General features: G+C 52.9%; 1 protein-coding gene across 2 annotated transcripts in view; it reads left to right on the top strand.

The window, feature by feature from the left end:
- The window catches only part of CFAP77 (cilia and flagella associated protein 77), a 172,575-nt gene that overhangs the window by 134,066 nt on the left and 18,337 nt on the right, over positions 1 to 20,172 (top strand). For both annotated transcript variants that reach the window (XM_025359271.1, XM_025359270.1), the window contains 2 exons: positions 1,191 to 1,296; positions 6,807 to 6,908. In XM_025359271.1, coding sequence (XP_025215056.1) covers positions 1,191 to 1,296; positions 6,807 to 6,908 — 208 coding nt within the window. The remainder of the gene's footprint in view (positions 1 to 1,190; positions 1,297 to 6,806; positions 6,909 to 20,172) is intronic.

Genomic DNA, 20,172 nt, shown 5'->3' with positions numbered 1-20,172 from the left:
GCCCAGGCTGGAGTGCAGAGTGACGTGATCTCGGGTCACTGCAACCTTCATCTCCCAACTTCAAGCGATTCTCCTGTCTCAGCCTCCCTAGTAGTTGGGATTACAGGCACACACCACCATGCCCAGCTAATGTTTGTAGTTTTAGTAGAGACAGGGCTTCACCATGTTGGCCAGGCTGGTCGCAAACTCCTGTCCCCAGGTGACCCACCCTCCTCGGCCTCCCAAAGTGCTGGAATTTCAGGCGTGAGCCACAGCGCCCAGCCCATAGTTCACTTTTATATGCGGTTTGGCCATTGTCCATTTGGATATTCAGCCTCTCAACCTGTTTAGAGATTAGGTCCCACCTGGGAGCAGTTGGCCATTTGCTGCAAGGACATGAAATCCCGCTGCCACAGAGGCTTGTGGCTGAGCGGGTCTGCCTTGCGGTGCTGCCCCCACTGCTCTGGGATCTTACCGTTCTCATCTGTAAGATGGGAATAATACTAGTCTCCATTTTTGTGTTGGGAAGGGGTGGAGCATACAAAATGCCTAGGGTAAGTGCTCCTTGGCTGGAAATCGCTGTCAAAGAGAACCAGAGCCAGACACTGATTAAAGGTGGTAAAGACATTTTATTCAATACTATTGCAAAAAGGGAGAAGCTTCAGTATAGAACTGAGTTCAATTCCAGATACAACAGAAGTGGGGATGTTTGGCTGAGGAGCCAAGGGAGGGGCGGGGTCAGTGGATGGAAAATTACTAAGAGGAGACGTCAAGGCAGGAAGATCGTTGCTACAGGCAGGCCAAGGTCATCAGATATCAAGGGTACGGGTGAGGAACCTAATCAGCTGTCAAGGGTAATCAGATGTGAAGGGGTAGCGAATCAACGTAGCAGGACTCTTGGCTAAAACTGGCTTCAGCAGGCCAAGGACAGGGCCCAGGGATGCGGCCTAGTGAGAAAGAGAGCTCAGAGGACCAGACCTCTAACGTTTGGTCAAGGAGAGAGTCCTACCACCATCGCAGGCCCCGCACTCATAAGCCTAGGTGAGGCACCTGTTTCATAGCTTTTGCGGGCTGGGAGTGAGGCTTTCATAGCTGTAGGAGTGATGCACCCGGCAGCCTGACGTTTAGGAGGTTCCTGGGGGCGGGGGGTGGGGAGCGGGTGCCTCTGTCTTTCCAGGGCCTCAAGCTCTGTCTGAACTTCTTTCCTCCAGGCCTTCCACACCCTTCTTTGATCTGCTGCAGCACCGGTACCTGCAACTGTGGGTACAGGAACAAAAGGCCACCCAGAAAGCCATCAAACTGGAGAAGAAGCAGAAGGTAAACGCAGCCCTCACTCCCGAGTTGCCAGCTGAGGGGGTGGAGAAGAGAGAAGGACTGGCCAGGGCCAAGCATCGAGATGACACTTGTGTATGTTTGTCATTGGAGGTGGGTGGGAAATCAGGTTGCATCTTCTGACCAGCGTCAGAGAATCTAGAGCTGAAAGGATCTTGGTGATTATCCAGTTCTGACCCTACGTAAGTTCAGAGGGTAGAGGAGATGGGTCCAGGCCACCAGTCAATAGGCCCCATGTGACCCTGAGCGGGGATGAGAACCCAGCTGTCCTGACTCCTACCTAGGCACCCGTCTCACCAAACCTCTGCACAACTTCACACACCCAAAATCAGATTTTAGACTAATCCGACCTGGCCCACACGGAAGTATGTCCTGTACAATCTAGAGAGAAAAGGCCGATAAGGCAAAGTTGAAGAGGAACCCACTTCTGAAAGGGTGCCTCAAAGAACACATTATATTAAACTTTGTAACATTTTATTACAAATTAACCAGGAAGCAGTATTCCAAACGCCTCCCAAGCAGGACATGCATCCTCGCATCTATGCTACCAAGGCCGCAAGGCAGGCATTGTAATCTCTGCTTCCCAGGCGTGGAAGTCGAGTCTTGGGGAGGCAGTACCTGCACAGGGAAGTTTGAGCTGAGGTCCCGAGGATGTCCAAACACTGCCAATTGCTGGTGATAGGAGTCCCTAGCAATGAGCAGGACATCAGGTCAGTGAGGTTTTTAGCAGGAAGAAAAACCATCTTTAGCTGTTAATTTGTGTTGTCATACACATGTGAAAATACTCACGGCCGGGCGTGGTGGCTCACGCCTGTAATCCCAGCACTTTGGAAGGCCGAGGTGGGTGGGTCACCTGGTTTGAGACCAGCCTGGCCAACATGGTGAAACCCCTGTCTCTACTAAAAATACAAAAAATTAGCCTGGTGCAGTGGGGGGCGCCTATAATTCCAGCTACTCGGGAGGCTGAGGCAGGAGAATAGCTTGAACCCAGGAGGCGGAGGTTGCAGTGAGCTGAGATTGCACCACTTCACTCCAGCCTGGGTGACAGAGTGAGACTCTGTTTCAAAAGAAAAGATACTAAAATGGTACTTCCTGGCTGGGTGCGGTGGCTCACGCCTGCAATCCCAGCACTTTGGGAGGCCGAGGCAGGTGGATCACGAGGTCAGGAGACCATCCTGGCTAACACAGTGAAACCCCGTCTCTACTAAAAATACAAAAAATTAGCTGGGTGTGGTGGCACGTGCCTGTAGTCCCAGCTAATCAGGAGGCTGAGACATGAGAATTGCTTCAACCCAGGAGGCGGAGGTTGCAGTGAGCCAAGATCGTGCCACTGCTCTCTAACCTGGGCGACAGAGCAAGACTCTGTCTCAATAAAAAATAAATAAATAAAATAGTACTTCCTTTAAAGTATTCTGAAACTCGAACGTTCAGAGAGATCAGATTGGCCTCCTCCGCAGTAGGTCCAGACTGATGATGGTAAAATCAGATTTGTTCTATGTTCACGTGGTGCTTTACAGACTTCATCAAGGGCGTGGCTCCAGCGTGGCTGGTTGTCATGACAATCACAACCAGGCCCCTCCCCAAGCCTCTGAGCTGAGGGCTGGGCTGAGCATGCACCCTGAGTTTCTGCATTTAGTTCTCCGAGAATGCCCTGAGGTCAGTCTCTCCTCTTATCTCAGTGTGGTTTATTTGACAGGGAAACTAGGGCTCAGAGAGATGAAGTGATTTGCCAACAGTGTCAGACCTAGGCGTGTCCAGCCTGAGAGTCCAGGCTTTTCCCGAAGGAGAGGTCCCACTCCTGCTGTTTACGGAAAAGCCTGGGGCTCAGCGACAGCGCCTGTGATGTGCTAGGGCCAACTTGGGGATCGGAGGAGTCTTTCTAGAAATCCTGGTACACCTCAGGAGGGGCCAGGAGGGGTGTACGAGTTGGGGGGCCAAGGATTTCCAGGCGTAGCAGGTGCCAGGGCCTCTCCTGGGTCTTCTCAGCCGTCTGCAGAGCCCCAGACAGCTCATTAAAGAGCTGGGCATTGTAATAATATTTTAAGAGCAACCCATGACTAGTTTATTTGTTAATGGCTCAAGCAAGAGTCCACTTGCTATGGTAATGGCCGGTTCCAGAGGGAGCATTACCAGCACAAACTGCTTTCCAGCCCTGCATTAGAGCTGAGAGTTTTTTTGGTTTTCTCGTCTTCCTTTCTTTGTTTTTGAGATGGAGTTTCGCTCTTTTTGCCCAGGCTGGAGTGCAATGAGCCAATCTCAACTCACTGCAACCTCCGCCTCCCAGGTTCAAGTGATTTTCCAGCCTTACCTCCTGAGTAGCTGGGATTACAGGCACCTGCCACCAGGCCCAGCTAATTTTGTATTTTTAGTAGAGACGGGGTCTCACCATGTTGGCCAGGCTGGTCTCAAACTCCTGACCTCAGATGGTCCACCCACCTCAGCCTCCCAAAGTGCTGGGACTACAGGTGTGAGCCCACTGTGCCTGGCTTAGAGCTGGGAGTTTTAATTAGCAGGTATTTCACGCAACCCAGTGTTGGTAAATGCACCCCATCTTCCGGCTCTAGGAGAAAGCCCCTCCTTTTCAAGCAGAGCCCCCTGAAACAGCTCGTGTGGTTTGGAGCAGGTGCCAGCTCTGCATGTGTAGCTGAGGGAATCTCTCTTTGTTGGGGTCTTGGTTTCTGCACTGGGCATGGAAAGGGGTCCGATTAAATGAGGGCCCGCCATGCTATGTCTGTGAGGGGAGGAAAATGTCTTTCTTTTTTTTTTTTTTTTTTTTGAGGCGGAGTCTGGCTCTGTCGCCCAGGCTAGAGTGCAGTGGCACGATCTCAGCTCACTGCAAGCTCCGCCTCCCGGGTTCACGCCATTCTCCTGCCTCAGCCTCCCGAGTAGCTGGGACTACAGGCGCCTGCCACCTCGCCTGGCTAGTTTTTTGTATTTTTTAGTAGAGACGGGGTTTCACCGTGTTAGCCAGGATGGTCTCGATCTCCTGACCTCGTGATCTGCCCGTCTCGGCCTCCCAAAGTGCTGGGATTACACAGGCTTGAGCCACCGCGCCCGGCCATCAGTGTCTTTCTTTCTACCCATCCTAGACTCACGGCTGAGAGCCCTATCACAAAAGACAGGTTTGCAAGAGGAAAGCATTCAAATGTCTTTCAGTTTTATGTGACACGTGGGCCTCCGTAAGGAAATGAAGGCCCAAAGAAATGGTTAAACGCGTGTATTTTTAGGCTGGATTTGGTGAAGAAGGGGATAGTTGTGGAGAAACAGGATTGGATGAATAGTGAGATCTTTTGGTGATAAACTGGGGGAAATGTCGCAAGTCCTGTTTGTTCAGATTATCAGGATGTTCTTTACCTGTAGGTTCTGGGGGGCACCTCTGGAATGAGGGTCTCATAACCTGCTTGAGGGGAGAAGGGCAGGGGACGTGAGAGAGACTGTCCTACTTCCACCCTTTTTCAGTATGCCAACGGCGCATATTTGGAGGTATTGTGAACTCCATCACTTAGCGCGTAGCAGGCAGTCAGAACACACTTGTACCATCCTTGTAATCTTGCTCCAAGATTCTCTGTGTCTGCTATATTGTCCTACAAATGGCTACAAACCCACCAAACGCTGGGAGGCTGTGGTCTGGGGTTGATAGACAATTTACCAGACTTGCTTAGATGGTCAGTTTGCAAGGCCACATCCCCCCAGCCACAGACCTCGGTGTCCTCCTTAAGCCTGTCAGCATCTGGGTATGTCCTGATTGGGATGGTGATGACCCCAGATGAAATTCATGGCAACAGCTACCGATAAGTGAGCCATCATCTTGGCCAGCTGCCCTGCTCAGAGTTGAACTCAGCAAACCCTGCAAGAACCCTGCTCGCCCTATTTCCAGCAGAGAGAACTGAGGCTCAGACAGGTGACATGACTGCTTGCCTCCGATTCTGAAGCCCGGCTCCATAACCCCCGACTACACAGCCTCTCTGCTTTGGTTCAAAGATAGTTTCAAAACCTTCTAGACATGGCCAGATGTGGTGGCTCACACCTGAAATCCCAGCACTTTGGGAGACCAAGGCCAGTGGATCACTTGAGGCCAGGAGTTTGAGACCAGCCAACATGGCGAAACCCCATCTCTACTAAAAACACAAAAATTAGCCGGGCGTGGTGGCAGGTGCCTGTAAACCCAGCTACTTGGGAGGCTGAGGCAAGAGAATCGCTTGAATCCAGGAGCCTAGATCACAGCACTGCACTTCAGCCTGGGCAACAGAGCGACACTCTGTCTCCAAAAAAAAAAAAAAAAAAAAAAAGGGTCGGGGGGCTTGTAAGTGATCCATGGACACTTTCAATAAAATTAATACAATAAATCAATAAAAGGGGTTTACTGGGGTGGTGGCACCTCGATTAAACTCGGTGCAGTCTTTATTTGCCGACTGTGCCTTCCGTGTGCTTCACGCCATGGGAGGCCACGCGGAGTTTATGGGGCCCCGCCCTTGGAAGCCAGTTGCCTTTAGGGAAAGAGGAAACATAGGCCTGGTGAACCCCAGGGCAGATCCATGTTCTGTAAGTCCTGAAAGGTCTACAGTTTGGAATCCCGATTTACGAGAAAGTACATAAAGGAAACCTGAGAGCCTGTGAGCTCATGCCCTGGGCCCCTCCTAACCGAGCCCTGAGATAAAGGACTTGGCAGCATTGGCCTCAGGGCTACTCCACCAGGCCTCTGTCCCCAGCACTCCCCCGGGGCTGCCCTGAGCCAGGTCTGTGGCTCTGGCTGCAGCCAATACTGATGACTCCCAGACCAGGGCTTCCAGCCCATCCCCAGCCACCTATGCCCTGTCCCCTCACACATCTCAGGACATGACACAGTCAAAGCCAAACCAAGTCTTTTGGGTCAGTCCAGAACAGACCTTATGAGCTACGTGGCTCTAACAGTGGACTTGCTGGCACCTGTTAGAGGGCACCCAGGCACGCAGGTCAGCAGCAGACGGGCTTCTACTGTGTCTCTGAAATCACACCTGCAGAGACACCATGGTGGGGGGGGTCCCTGAGTCCCCCGAATCAGCTCTCACTCCTCCTGCATGAGCAGGCCATGGAGGACCTGTTCTAAGAGACACTAACCTCTCGAATCATACAGTTCTTCATTCAGACACCATGGAGTCCTGGAGACCCACTGGGACTGTGTTAGCCAGGGAGGACAAGTTCAAGGATGACTGAGACACTATCCATGCCCTCAGGGTGGTTGCACGCTGGAATCCCACGTGTTCCAGGGACTGGAATGCTCCGGGTATCCTGGGGTCCCACCCCCCCCACCCCCAGTCTCCTGAGCTGTGGCCAGAGACAGGACCACGGAGGCAGGTGGTGTGAAACAGCCTTGGAGAAGGGCTGGGGCTGGAAGGAAAGTGACCGAGGATCTTGCCACGCCAAGAATCCCAGCCCTCTGTCTCCGTATCCCTTCAGCACGGCCTTCTCCAAATAGCCAGGCGACCGTCTCATCGTTGCCTTTCCCTGGTCTGCAGGTGGTCCTTGGGAAGCTGTATGAGACCCGGAGCAGTCAGCTGAGGAAGTACAAGCCGCCCGTGAAGCTGGACACCTTGTGGCACATGCCTCACTTCCAGAAGGTCAGTGTCACCTTCATCCATGCCCCTCCCTGCACCATGCTGGCTGCCGCTCACCTTGCCAGGTCTTTACCTGCTGTCTCTAAGTTCTGTGGGCTTCTCGCCATCGATTAGCACAACAGCAGCAGCAGCAACAGCTCATGTTTCTTGAGCACTTCCTAAGGCCCGGAGCTGAGCCTATGTGCACCATCTCCATGACTTTTCACATTCACTGAAGGGGGCAGCTGCTGGTACCAGGCCTATTTTCCGGACAGGGAACATAGTGGATGCTGCGAAGTGGCAGAGTCTTGGGCTGAACCCAGACCATCTGGGTGCAGAGGCTGGGCGGCTGTCCACCTGAGGCAGAGGCGGTCTACCTGTAGAGGAGGCTGTCCACCTGTAGAGGAGGCTGTCCACCCGAGGCAGAGGCTGTCTACCTAGAGGAGGCTGTTGCCTGGGGAAGAGGTGGTCCATCTGGGGCGGAGGCTGTCTACCTGTAGAGGAGGCTGTCTACCTGGAGGAGGCTATCCACTGGGAAGGAGACTGTCCACCTGGCGGGGAGGCTGTCTCCCTGGGACAGAGGCTGTCTGGGCCAAACCTCCCTCCAAGGAAGGGGTAACTGATGCATGACATCCTGCGCTGGGAATTTTGGGGTGCAAGACAGATGCATGCCAACCAGCATGAACTTCCCACAGAGCGATGTCCCTGGGGAGAGAGGAGCAAAGGTCTACCAAGGACCGGGGCAAGTGTGCGACATGTACCCAGACTGACCTAGATAAGGACCCAGGGAACGCGCCACGTTCTGGCCTCAGAACTCAACCGGCGTTCTCTCAAGCACGTAGCCCTGTAGCACCCAGACAGGGATTCATCTTCGACAGCTTTTGGCAGGAAAAGAACAGTCAGTGTAAGAGCCGGGGGCACCATACGGAGAAAGGGAAATGGGATATTTGGGAACAGTGGCTTCAGGATGGGGCTGAAGGAGCTGCGTGTGCTCAGCTCAGGCAGAGGGAGCCTTTCTCGGAGGCCACAAGGCACTCGCCCGGCCCCAGGAAGACAGCTGCACAAAGCAACGTTCCTGGCCAGCCAGGCCCGGCTGCTGTGCCACATTAAACTGCAATTTAAACAATGAAGGGCCGGTGCCTTTCTGAGCCTAATGCACTCGAACAGGCTGTAGAGCTTCACCGGAGAAACCTGCTCTGCTCCCCTTGACGTGGCCTCTCATGTTCTGCCCAAGTGGCCTCTGCCAGCATATGTCAATGACCATGCGCCCCGCCGCCCGTCAGTGCGCTGCCTCTGTGCACAGCAGACGTCAAGGGAGGAACACGGCCGAGCACATTCGGGAGGAGGTGGGAGTCACTGCAGCTCTGCAGCTCCTCTCACTGCTCCTGCCCTCGACAGCATGGCTCATCTCTAGCTTCTCTGCCTTTTCCAGCCATGTCACTTCCTCTGCTTCCCCTGCTCTCTCACTCACTCAGCAGATTCCATCCACAGCCTCCATCATGGCCCTGGCTGTGGTCTTTCCTCCCTGCCCTTTTTTTTTTTGAGACGGAGTCTCGCTCTGTCGCCGAGGCTGGAGTGCAGTGGCCGGATCTCAGCTCACTGCAAGCTCCGCCTCCCGGGTTTACGCCATTCTCCTGCCTCAGCCTCCCGAGTAGCTGGAACCACAGGCTTGCACCACCATGCCCAGCTAATTTTTGTATTTTTTGCAGAGATGAGGTTTCGCCATGTTGGACAGGCTGGTTTCGAACTCCTGGGCTTAAGTGATCCTCCTGCCTGGGCCTCCCAAAATGCTGGGATTACAGGCCTGAGTCCCACTCCCAGCCACCTCCCAGCTCTTTTCTCTGTGAGAATCCCTGCGGTCCGTGGGGACGCTGCCTGAGGAGGGACTGGGACCCAGCGTTCCACTGGCATGGGCTGCCCTCTGCAGCACTCTGCTTTAGGCCTTGACTCCCAGCCCCACTCAGCCCCCTCCTTTCTGACTTAGAGCCCAAGACCATGGACACAGGAGACTCAGGTGGTCTCCCCTCAGCAGAGCAAGGAAAGGGTTCCAGGTAACAGTGCTGCACCTGTGCTGGGAGCTCCGGTCTCACTCACCTGTGTCCCGTGGTGCCTGGCCTGGAGTGGGAGCTAAATGCACATAGAATGAGCTTCCATTTTCTTTTTTTTTGAGACTGAGTCTGGCTCTGTCGCCCAGGTTGGAGTGCAGTGGCCGGATCTCAGCTCACTGCAAGCTCCGCCTCCGGGGTTTACGCCATTCTCCTGCCTCAGCCTCCCGAGTAGCTGGGACTACAGGCGCCCGCCACCTCGCCCGGCTAGTCTTTTGTATTTTTTAGTAGAGACGGGGTTTCACCGTGTTAGCCAGGATGGTCTCGATCTCCTGACCTAGTGATCCGCCCGTCTCGGCCTCCCAACGTGCCGGGATTACAGGCTTGAGCCACCGCGCCCGGCCAGAATGAGCTTCCATTTTCAAAAGAGGGGATTTGACTCAGCTGACCAGGGGTCTGCCAGTCTTGAGACCGTTATTCTGACATATGGCTATGAACAATAGCAAACCAGGAATGATGGCCTCCTGTTCCGTGCCAGGCACTGTGTGAGGTCATGTGTGCATATTCCTTCATTTCATCCTCAGAACAAGTGTCCTGACCGGGTGGTGTGGATGAGAGGCAGAGGGGGAGCACCTTCCTTGCCCACAGAGTGGCAGGGCCGGGAACCCAGGTGTGTCTGATGGCAGGGCCCAAGCTGGTACACGTGACCTATCAGGCCATAAACATCATGAGAAAGAAAATCAACATGCAAGCCACAGTATCTGTCGAGTGTTTTCCTCCTTCCCGAGGATATTCGCAGGATGCTGGGAGTTAAAGCTGCAGACTGTCTCCCTATCCTACTGGCTGGAAACCTGGGGCCAAGGGAAATGCGGAATTGTGCAGGGTTCATCCCCAGATGCCGCCTGTCCAACCCAGCAGACACCCTTAGGCCCACAGAGTGCTGCCGTTATGGGTGTCATACGCAGTCCCCTCCTTGTCAGGAAGTAACACCAACAAAAAGTATTTACTGAGCCCTTAGAATGCACCAAGGGCTGAGCATACCTCATCTCATAGATATCATGCCCCCATTCTACTGATGTGGAAACTGAGGCTTGCAGAGGTGAGAAGTGGAGTCTAGGTCCAATCTGGGGTCTTCTAGCCCCAGGGCCTCCCGAGGACCCCTTACCTCACCTCCAGGCCCCACCCACAGGTCCCCATTCTCGCCACCAAGGGGCCCTTTCTTCCCCTTCCTGGCACTTAACTCTGCAATTAATTAACTGGGTAATTGTAATTTTTATCATCGTGTTCAGTAAAATGTGAGCCCCCAGGACCGTGCCTATCAGTTCCACACCTTGTCCCCAGAGGCCAGCAAGGTGCCTGGCACAGAGAAGCGGGTCAGTAAACATCTGTGGAATGAATGAATGAGGGGATGAAAGACTGAACTGCCAATACAGCCCAGAGTGACAGAAGAATTTAAAAGCCTGTTATGGACCTGACGAGCCTCCCCTTTCTCCCCTTCCCAAACCAAGCACCCAAGCACCCACCATCCCGGCAGCCACCAACCGAGCCTGGACTCAGAGGTCCGGGCGGGCAGCCAGGGCCACTCCCCCCAGTGGAGCTGCTGTCTGCGGTGTCTGTCACGCGTGAAGCCCCCGGGAGGGCCTTTGTCTGCGCCTGGCGTTGCCGCTGATCTGCTGCCCCCACCCCGGCCCCATTATGAAGGGAAAAGCGCTTCCAAAAAAGTTGAACCTGTCACGGTGATGGATAACCTAAATGGACTCTCCCTGCTCACGAACAGATGTCGACGCTGAACTCTGTCAGAAATAATTAAACACCTTTCACACGGAAAAGCAGCAGGCAGGGCGCGGCTGCTGCACCGACCCCGCCAGCCACGAGGGGGCTGCCCCGCCAGAGGGGCTGCCGAGACCCCCGCCCCGGATGACCCGGGCCACTTACAGGGTCGAGAGAGGAGAGGGACCAAAGAGGGAAGAGGACACGTCCCCCACCGTGCATTCCCTCCAGGCAGGGCAGTACAGAGATATCTTCTTTCTGGTCCATGCCACCAGCAACTGCCCCGGGTGGCCGGAGCCCAGGAGGGGGCTTAGCCAGCAGCAGGCAAGGGGCCCTCCTTCCAGGACAGTTAGGCCTGGGCTCGCCGGGCCTCAGTTTCCTCATCTGAAAATGAGCGGGTGGGGCTAGTTCTTGAGTGTCCCTTCCAATCCAAGATTCAGTGATTCCCAGCTCACTGGCCCAGGAGCCATGTGGGAGGGGATGGCGGCTCTTGGAGGTGGAGACCCCAAACCCAGGGTGAGCCAGCAGGGGGAGCAGCTCAGATCCTTCTCAGGTGCTCAGTTTGGGGATGGGACGTGAACTCATTGTCTGCCATCCCTGAATGGAGGAGCCGCTGGGCTGGGGCCGATGCCCCTGTGCCCTGGGGGGATAGGGACGCTCCCCTGCCCTTTGGCCCAGTGTTCTAGGTCTGCAGGGCAGACCGCAAGACCAGCAGGGAGTAGCGTGGTACGTCTGTGTGCACACATGACTCCAGGGACAGCCAGATGGGGTCAAGTGGTGACCCTGCCACACCTACCTGTCAGGTGGCTTTACCTGTCCGCGACCCACTTCCTGTTCCATAAAATGGGCTAACAAATGCTCCCCTGGCAGGGCTGCTGGGAGGATCCGGAGAGAATGTGTGAACCATGCTTAGCAGAACGCCTGGCCCATATTAACTGCCTATAAGTGGCAGCTGCCATGAGGATGGTTGTGGAGATCGTTCATTCATTCACTCGCTCATTCACAAATCTTTTCCACCTGCGCCTTCGTGCCGGGCCCTGTTCCCTGCACTGACACTATGCTGGCAAACAGGCCAGACTTGGGTGTGACTGCCGCCGTGGGGCTGCTGGCCACTGGCTTGGGGTGACATGGACAGACAGACTAACACACAGGCAGCTGCACAGCTGGACACCTGGGCTGGGACGTCTGGAGAAGGTCTGCCCTAGGTGTCCTCGGGTGTCCCCAGGCGCCCCGTGTCCGCAGCCTGAAACGGTCCGGAGACACCAACCTGGCTTGAAGGGCGGAGGCCACTCCCATAACGATAGCCCCGTGAAACGTAACCCTGCGTGGACCGGCCCACCCTGCTCCTGTGCCTTTTGCAGACACCTCCTCAGGGCTCTCCAGGCAGGGTCCAGACACCCCTACTTGCCCAGGCAGCCCTCTCAGGGGCCCTGGCTAACAGCGCTTCCTCTGGTTCTCAACCAGCCCCTCGTGCATGGCCACGCAAAGCAGACGGTACATCCTGCTGCCCAAAGATGGAGAGCAAGTGCCCCCAAAAGCTTGTGGCCGATGACAGTGGCGAAAGGCGGGATGCCACGGATGAAGAGACGGCTCAAGTACACGTTAGGAGACCTTGACAACCATGGCTTTGATCTGCATTTATTGCCACTTTAATAACATGTTGTTGGGTAAAAGAGTCCATGCCACGGGACCCCGTCTGGAGAGAAGCTCCCGAGCATCTCTGAGTGCACAATGCGTACAGACGTTTGGCAGGAGGGCCCCCCAAATGGTAGCAGTGGTGATCTCTGGGGGAGGGGGGTTGAAGCTGATTTTCCTTTCTCTGATGCTCTTTTCTATATGCTTTGCATTTTTTTCATTGAGTAGATGTAGCGTTTCCAAAACCAGGAAGGCCAATTTTTAAAATGTTTTTAAAAGATGGAGATCCTGAGTTCTTCCCCAGGTGTTCATCCCAGTGTTCGACCCCCAGCTTTGAGCTCAGTTCTTCCTGATGTCTCACCAAACGTTCGCATGCTGCTGGCCAAGTCCGGTTTTGCATATTCAGCTTCCCTCGGGCATGAAGGTCAGGGCTGTGCTCCAGCAGCGAAGCCTGCTGACTTCCGGAGTCTGGATCTTTATCATAAAAAGTACATCTTATAATTAGAGACCCAACATCCATTTTAGAAGGGGGCTTGCCCAAGCATCTGGCGGCGGGGGGGGCGGTCTCCACGTTCCCCTCCCACCCCCACCCCCAGAACACCCGCCCCTGCCCCCACAGTCCTTGTCTCTCTACACCGCCAATACCCACCAACATTACATAGTCGTTCAGTCACTAAAGTATGAACAAATTGACTATATTTTCATTTGGCTTTTGGTTTCAGCCCCACTGCTTTAGAATAATGGCCCAAGCTATTAAGCTAACAGTTTGATTTACAAGCTTTTGTGCTCTGAACGCTGGGATCAGACTCCTCTGTTCGTGGAAGACTAACCCTGCCTTGGGGTCTCCTGGGTCCCCTAGCTTCCCTAATAGAACAGGAGATGGAGGGAAAAAAACATATCTCAGCAGCCAGCCAAGCAGTGACACCCAGAGATGCAGCTGATTAGTGAAAGCTGCTGAATCTAAGAAAAGGATTTTCTTTCCCACCTTTAAGCTCTCTTACAAATCATAGCTGGCTGGAAAGTTAACTCTCTGCTAAACCCCCCAAGCGGGCTCCTAGCCTGTCCACGCTGCCACCTCTGCCTCTCCACAAGGCTTGCCTGGTTAAAATGAAGATGGGCGGATCTCTACAAAGGTGTATCTGACCCCGGGAAGGATAGCTGCCAGATCTACTGCCCCTCCAAGGATCTCTGCACCAGTGATGTATTTTAAGAATCCTGTTGCTTCCTTGCATCAGAATAAGGATCGTCCTGTGTCACTGTGGAGGGCACCAGGTACAGGAATGGAATGTGTCACATGTGGAAACAGGGCAATGGGAAGAATGATTCAGAGGCCCTGATGGAGTTGACACTTCCTCTCTAAATACAGACACCCCCCATTCTACATGGATCAGTATGCAGACGAGCTGACTTGCTACAGGGATGAAAGCAGGAGCTTGGCCGGGCACAGTGGCTCACACCTGCAATCCCAGCACTTTGGGAGGCTGAGGTGGGTGGATCACCTGCGGTCAGGAGTTTGAGACCAGCCTGGTCAACATGGTGAAACCCCGTTTCTATAAAAAAATGCAAAAATCAGCCAGGCGTGATGGCAGGTGCCTGTAATCCCAGCTACTCGGTGGGGCTGAGGCAGAAGAACCACTTGAGCCCCAGAGGTGGAGGTTGCAGTGACCAGAGATTGTGCCACTATACTCCAGCCTGGGTGGCAGAGCAAGACTGTCTCATTAAAAAAAAAAAAAGCAGGAGCTTAATTGGTTTTACATAATGTGGCACCTCAGAGGTATAGAATTTTTAGGCACCTGCTTGTGAGGTGACATTGCTGCTCAAATACTGGCAAGCCACAAATAGCCAGAGCTGAAGGTCTGGGGCAGAGACAAGAGGAAAGGAGGCATTTGTGTATGTGGGGAGTGATGGGGGAATAGCGGCCAAGTTCCTAGAGCAGCACTCAGAGTCTGGGAGTGTCTGTGGTGGGGCCTGGAGAGGCCAGCAGTGAAGGGATGACCAAAGCTGACACTTCCAACAGAACCAGTCCTGCAACCTGGGAACCCCCAGCCTGGCTGCCCCCTTCATCCTTCTAGCTCCAGAAGCTTTTTGTCTAATCCAGAAGGTGGTTCTCCCTGATTATATGCAAAAGTATCTCACGTTTTTGTTGAAAATCACCAGAATCAATGAGTAAGACAGTTGGTTTGGGCATCAGTCACATCTTTCTAATTTCTAGAGGCAGCGAGAGTCTCATGTTGAATTCGGGGAGTTGATGGAATTTGGGGGGGTCCCCAATTTCCTCTTCCAACTTCTAGTTCATATCCAGGAGAATAAATCTCCTATGATCTAGAGAGAATCCCACTGGCTTGGGAAGGAGTTTGGGGAGTAGCATCTTCCTCAACGTCTCCCTCGAAGCTTTTTTTTTTTTGAGACAGGGTCTCACTCTGCTGCCCAGGCTGGGGTGCAGTGGTACAATTATGGCTCAATGCAGCCTCTACCTCCCAGTCTCAAGTGATCCTCCTACCCCAGCCTCCTAAGTAGCTAGGACTACAGGCCCGCAGCTCATTTTTTAACTTTTTAGTAGAGACAGGGTCTCGCTATGTTGCCCAGGTTCCGTCTGGTTTCTGAGTGTCCCCACTTGTCAGCCTCCATCCCCCGACCCCAGCGAGGTTGACGGGGTGGGGACCCAAAGCCACCTGACATGGCATCACCTGACATGGTGCCACCTGACACAGGGCCGGCAGCAGATTCTTGCCCATAAGTGGCATCAGATGATTTCCTGGAATAAACTCAGGGTTCGTTCAAACTGAACTCTGGCAAAACTGCAGGTGAAATGGATCGAGATGCTGGCTAACACAGCCTGACTGGCTACCCTCAGGGATGCAAAGTGCATGGCGTCAGTGAACCCATTTGGGGTAGGGGGAAGTAAGACAATGGGGAGGTTTTGTGAAGACTGATTCTGTCTTCTTCCCCTCCTCTCCTCAAAGGAGTCCTAGGAAATGATGCCTTAGGGTGGTGCCAAAAAAAAAAAGAAAAATGTGGGTAGGTTGACCAAAGTCCAATGGCTGGGAGAGTGGAGGGGAGAAGTTATCCTAAAGACAGAGTTCCCAGACAGCAGCAATGATAACATCAATAGCTCACACATCCTGACTCCTTCTTGGGTGTCAGCCTGGGTGCTTTTTTTTTTTTTTTTTAGACTATATTTTATTTTTTTAAGACGGAGTCTCACTCTGTTGCCCAGGCTGGAGTACAGTGGCACAATCTTGGCTCACTGCATCCTCCGCCTCCTGGGTTCAAGCAATTCTTCTGCCTCAGTCTCCTGAGTAACTGGGATTATAGGCCCCCGCCACCACGCCCGGCTAATTTTTGTATTTTTAGTAGAGACAGGGTTCTGCCGTGTTGGCCAGGCTGGTCTCCAACTCCTGGCCTCAAGTGATCCACCCACCTTGGCCTACCAAAATGCTGGGATTACAGGCATGAACCACCACGCCTGGCCCAAGCCTGGGTGCTTTTGTGAGTTATCCCATTTCATGTCAATACTCTCAGTAACCCCACACGGTAGAGATGAGTCACCCTGTCTCTGAGGCAAGGAGGCTAAGGCTCAGAAGCTTAAAGTCACATGCCTGATCAGCATGTGACCAGGTAGGGACTTGGACTCTGGCTGGCAGCCTCCAAGCCTCAGGCCCTGAAAGAGCTGATAAATACTACAGACCTGCAACTGAGGTCGGGGGCCAGTGTGGGGCTAAATGCAGGACCTGGGAAGGAAAGTGCAGGGCAGTTAGGAATGAGGGATTTTATGAGTGTCCAGAGTGTCGTGGCCGGGCCTGCTCTGGCTGATTTAAGCCTTGGCAATAAACCAAACTTCCCACTGCCCCAAAAGCCTCTAGACCTTGATAAAACCTCGGGCATCTTTTAAATTGCAGTTTGGCCCCAAGGCTAAAAAGGAAAGAGGCGGCTGATCCCGGATTCAGGCTTACTGCATTAAAAGTGGGAGGCTGAGGCTGAGCCCAGCAGGAGGGCTGTGTCTGTGGGCTGGGCAGCCACACAGAGCAGTTCCAGGTCCCAGCCTGCCTGGTGCCCGCCCCAGGTCTGCATCTGTGAAGTGGGGACGGCAAAAGAGAGGACCAGGTGCAATCATGCATGTGAAGCCCGTGGCACAGGCCTGGCTGGGGAGGGTCATGGGGCAACCAAGCCTCTGGGAGGGACGAGGCCCTGGAAGCTGCTCTGGTAGATGAGTTACGTGAAAACTTGGCTATGCCTGGGGTCCTCTGAGGAGATGTTTAAAATGCAGAGTCTAAGGCCCAGTGCAGTGGCTCATGCCTGTAATCCCAGCACTTTGGGAGGCCAAGGCGGGAGGATCACTTGAGCTCAGGAGTTCGAGACCAGCTTGGCCAATATGGTGAAACCCTGTCTCTAGCAAAAATACAAAACTTAGCTGGGCATGGTGGTGGGCTCCTGTAATCCCAGCTACTCGGGAGGCTGAGGCAGGAGAATTGCTTGAACCTGGGAGGTCAAGGTTGCTATGAGCTGAGATCGCGCCACTGCACTCCAGCCTGGGTGACAGGGTGAGACTCCATCTTAAAAAAAAAATGCAGAGTCCAGAACTCTGATCCAGTGGGTCTGGGGCAACCACCAAACCTGTATTTTCAGCAAGCCAGCTGCCCCAGCTCCCAGGGTCATGTCAACTCCACTCTTATAGTTACGTTCAAATATGTGTTTACTGTGGCAGGTGGATGTGTTTTCATATGTTTGACATGAGGCATGATGGGGCTTTCAAAGGGAAATGGGCAGTTGGAGACCACCTCTGTCTGTTAAACAGCCCTAAGGCTTATGAACTTCTGTCTTGGTCAGCTCAGGCTGCTATAACAAAATTCCGTAGACCGGGGAGCTTAAACAACTGATGTTTATTCCTCCTAGATCTGGAGACTATAAGTTGAAGATCAGGGTGCCAGCAAGATTGGGTTCTGGTGAGGGTCCTCTTCCTGGCATATAGCCAAGGTACCTTCTCACCAAGTCCTCACTTGCTGGAGAGAGAGAGAGAGAGGAAGCACACACTCCGGTGTCTCTTCTTATAAGGACGCTAATCCTATCATGGGGGCCCCACCCTCACGACCCCATTTAAGCCTAATCAACTCCCCAAGAGCCTCATCTCCAATGCCATCACACTGGGGGTCAGGGATTCACATATGCATTTTGTTGACTGAGCGTGGTGGCTCCCGCTTGTAATCCCAGCACTTTGCGAGGCTGAAGTGGGAGGATCGTTTGAGGCCAGGAGTTCAAGACCAGTCTGGGAAACTTAGTGAGACTCCATCTCTACAAACAAACAAACAAGCATCATATGTGAATTTTGGATGGACACATTCAGTCCATAGCAAGCTCTTTTTCAAGTGCAGTGGAAATCTGCCTTCTACCTTCTCCTCATTGTGTTTCTTGCTTCTGGAGCCCCATGGAATCACCTTCTCTCCCTTCTACATGACAGCCCTGCAAATTCCCAAAGTCAGATACCATTTCTTCACAGGCAACCAGGGTCTCGATTGCACCCCAGGGCAGAGTTCTGAATGTTAGAAGGGGGAACCCTGCGTTGCAGCAACAGTGGACGGCCCAGGCACCACGGTCTCCACCAGTCCATGCTGCATTCTCTACCTTTACCGATATGCATGGAAGATTTGTCAAGCTGCACTGCATTTCTACATATTTTTAAATAAAATTGTGGCTGAAGCTGTCTATCAGTGCCACTTGAATCACTTAATACAAGAATCTCCGTGAAAATTCCCTGCTGGAGGGCAATTTCAGGAAGAAGCTTAGTCGGATTCATGTACTACCAATAGCAGTAATAACAGTACAAGCCACCATGTCTTCAATGCCTACACTGTGTGCCAGGCAGCATGCCAGGCTTGGCAATGACCCCACGGGACGGGTAGTGTGATCCTTACTTACTAAGTGAGAAACTGAGGCCCCTGGTCACACAGCTGGAAAGCGATAGGACCAAAATTGGAACTCAGATGTGTGGAACTCAAAGCCCTGCGTCCCTAATCATTGAGTGCACTGTCGTCCCTTCTGTTGTGGGAAAAACATGCCTGACATGATAGAATGTGCTCCATTTGGCTTCATGTAACAGAAATTGAGCAAGAGTTAGAATCTGTTAAAACCAGGGGCCTAAGAGTCGCTACACTTTTCTTCAGACTATGCTTTATGCAACCCTTTATTTTATTCTATTTTATTTTATTTTTTTTGAGACAGGGTCTCACTCTGTCACCCAGGCTGGAGTGCAGTGGTGCAATCACAGCCTCAACTTCCCGGACTCAGGTGATCCTCCCACCTCAGCGTCCCAAGTAGTTGGGACTACAGGTGCATACCACCACACCCGGCTAATTTTTTTGTATGTTTTGTAGAGACGGGGTTTTACCATGTTGCCTAGGCTGGTCTTGAACTCCTGGGCTCACGAGATCCGCCCGCCTTGGCCTACCAAAGTGTTAGGATTACAGACATGAGCCACTGTGCCCAGACCTTAAACACCTTGTTTCACATTGCATGCAATCCACCAGATGACTTCAGATTACTTGGAAGGAGATAGGTACAAATATTGAAGAAAGTAAAACACTTCTTCCACTTAAAGCTGAGCAAAGCAGAGATCTTCAGGGTGCCTGAATCTTGGATGCATTCCTAAGGGCTGTGTTGCCTCATCCTCAGGCTCCTGACCCACTCATCTGTCCATCCATCCATCCATCTGTCCATTCATTCATCTATCCAACCATCCTCATCCATCTGTCCATCTGTTTGTTCATTCAACGATCCGGACAAGATTTGTTTGGTGTCTACTGGGTGCCTCTAAAAGTAGAGTTACCCCAAGACCTTTGAAGGCCTCCTGTCTGCTGACATTTCCCTAGAACCATGCCTACAATATGGCATTAACATCTTTGCTATCTAGCTGAGGACACTTAGCTCTAATAGTCCTATTTGTGACTTGTCAGGCTTAGCCTCGTCAGCCACAGAAAGGTTCTGCTCCTTCTTAAAAGATACCAGAAAAAGTCCTTCCTGGTCACTATTCCAATAAGATAAAAGGGGAATAACAACATCAAACCTCGCTGCAGTACACTCCACCCCCATCGGCCGAGGACACCAAACATCTGAGTGTGTCCCCAGCTTCCCTGGCAGTAACGCAAGAGTTGTTCAACAGCCTATAGTAATGAGCAATAAAGTCCTGACGGGCACTGCATGGACGGCTCAGCAAAGGACTTAATTTGCAACCGAGCACAAAATCAAAGACTGTCAACCGAGGAACCATGTGGCTGGATAAGCACCTTGTGCTACCTGAGAAAGCATTGTCAGGTAAATTTCCAGAGAAGGTAATTAAAGAATCCCCATTGTCTAAATTCAGCAGTAAAATTTGGAGCTCTGGAATTTGATGCTCACCAGGGACCTGGTGTCTCCTCCCAGCCCGATCCTTCATCAGAATGAACAGTGGAGGCTTAGGAAGGGATCAGCTGGCGTGCCTCCTGCCCTTTCCCTAACACGCCCCCCAGCCCTGTGTGGTCCTGCGTGTGTTGTCTTGTCAGAGAAGCAGAAAGCAGCAAATGAGATCTCCATGTTGTGAGACGGGGGTGAGATTAATATACAAACATATAGACCTGAGATCTGGCAAGTGCCAATTAATATTTATCAAGCACCCACAGCGTACATGGTACCGAGAATCAACACGCAAAACCTACAGTCCCTGGCATCAGGCAGTCTCCACTCCGAGTCATGCTCAGGTTCCGCGCACAGATGGCAGGTGCTTGGAGGCACCTGCCCCGGTGGGAGAACCCACCAGGAGTTTAAGTTAATATTGATACAAGCGCCCTCTTCACACTGAGACAATGTAG

This window comes from Theropithecus gelada, chromosome 15, assembly GCF_003255815.1.
Source record: "Theropithecus gelada isolate Dixy chromosome 15, Tgel_1.0, whole genome shotgun sequence".
In the NCBI taxonomy this organism is placed as follows: Eukaryota; Metazoa; Chordata; class Mammalia; order Primates; family Cercopithecidae; genus Theropithecus; species Theropithecus gelada.
This window is presented reverse-complemented; position numbering and strand designations above follow the sequence as displayed.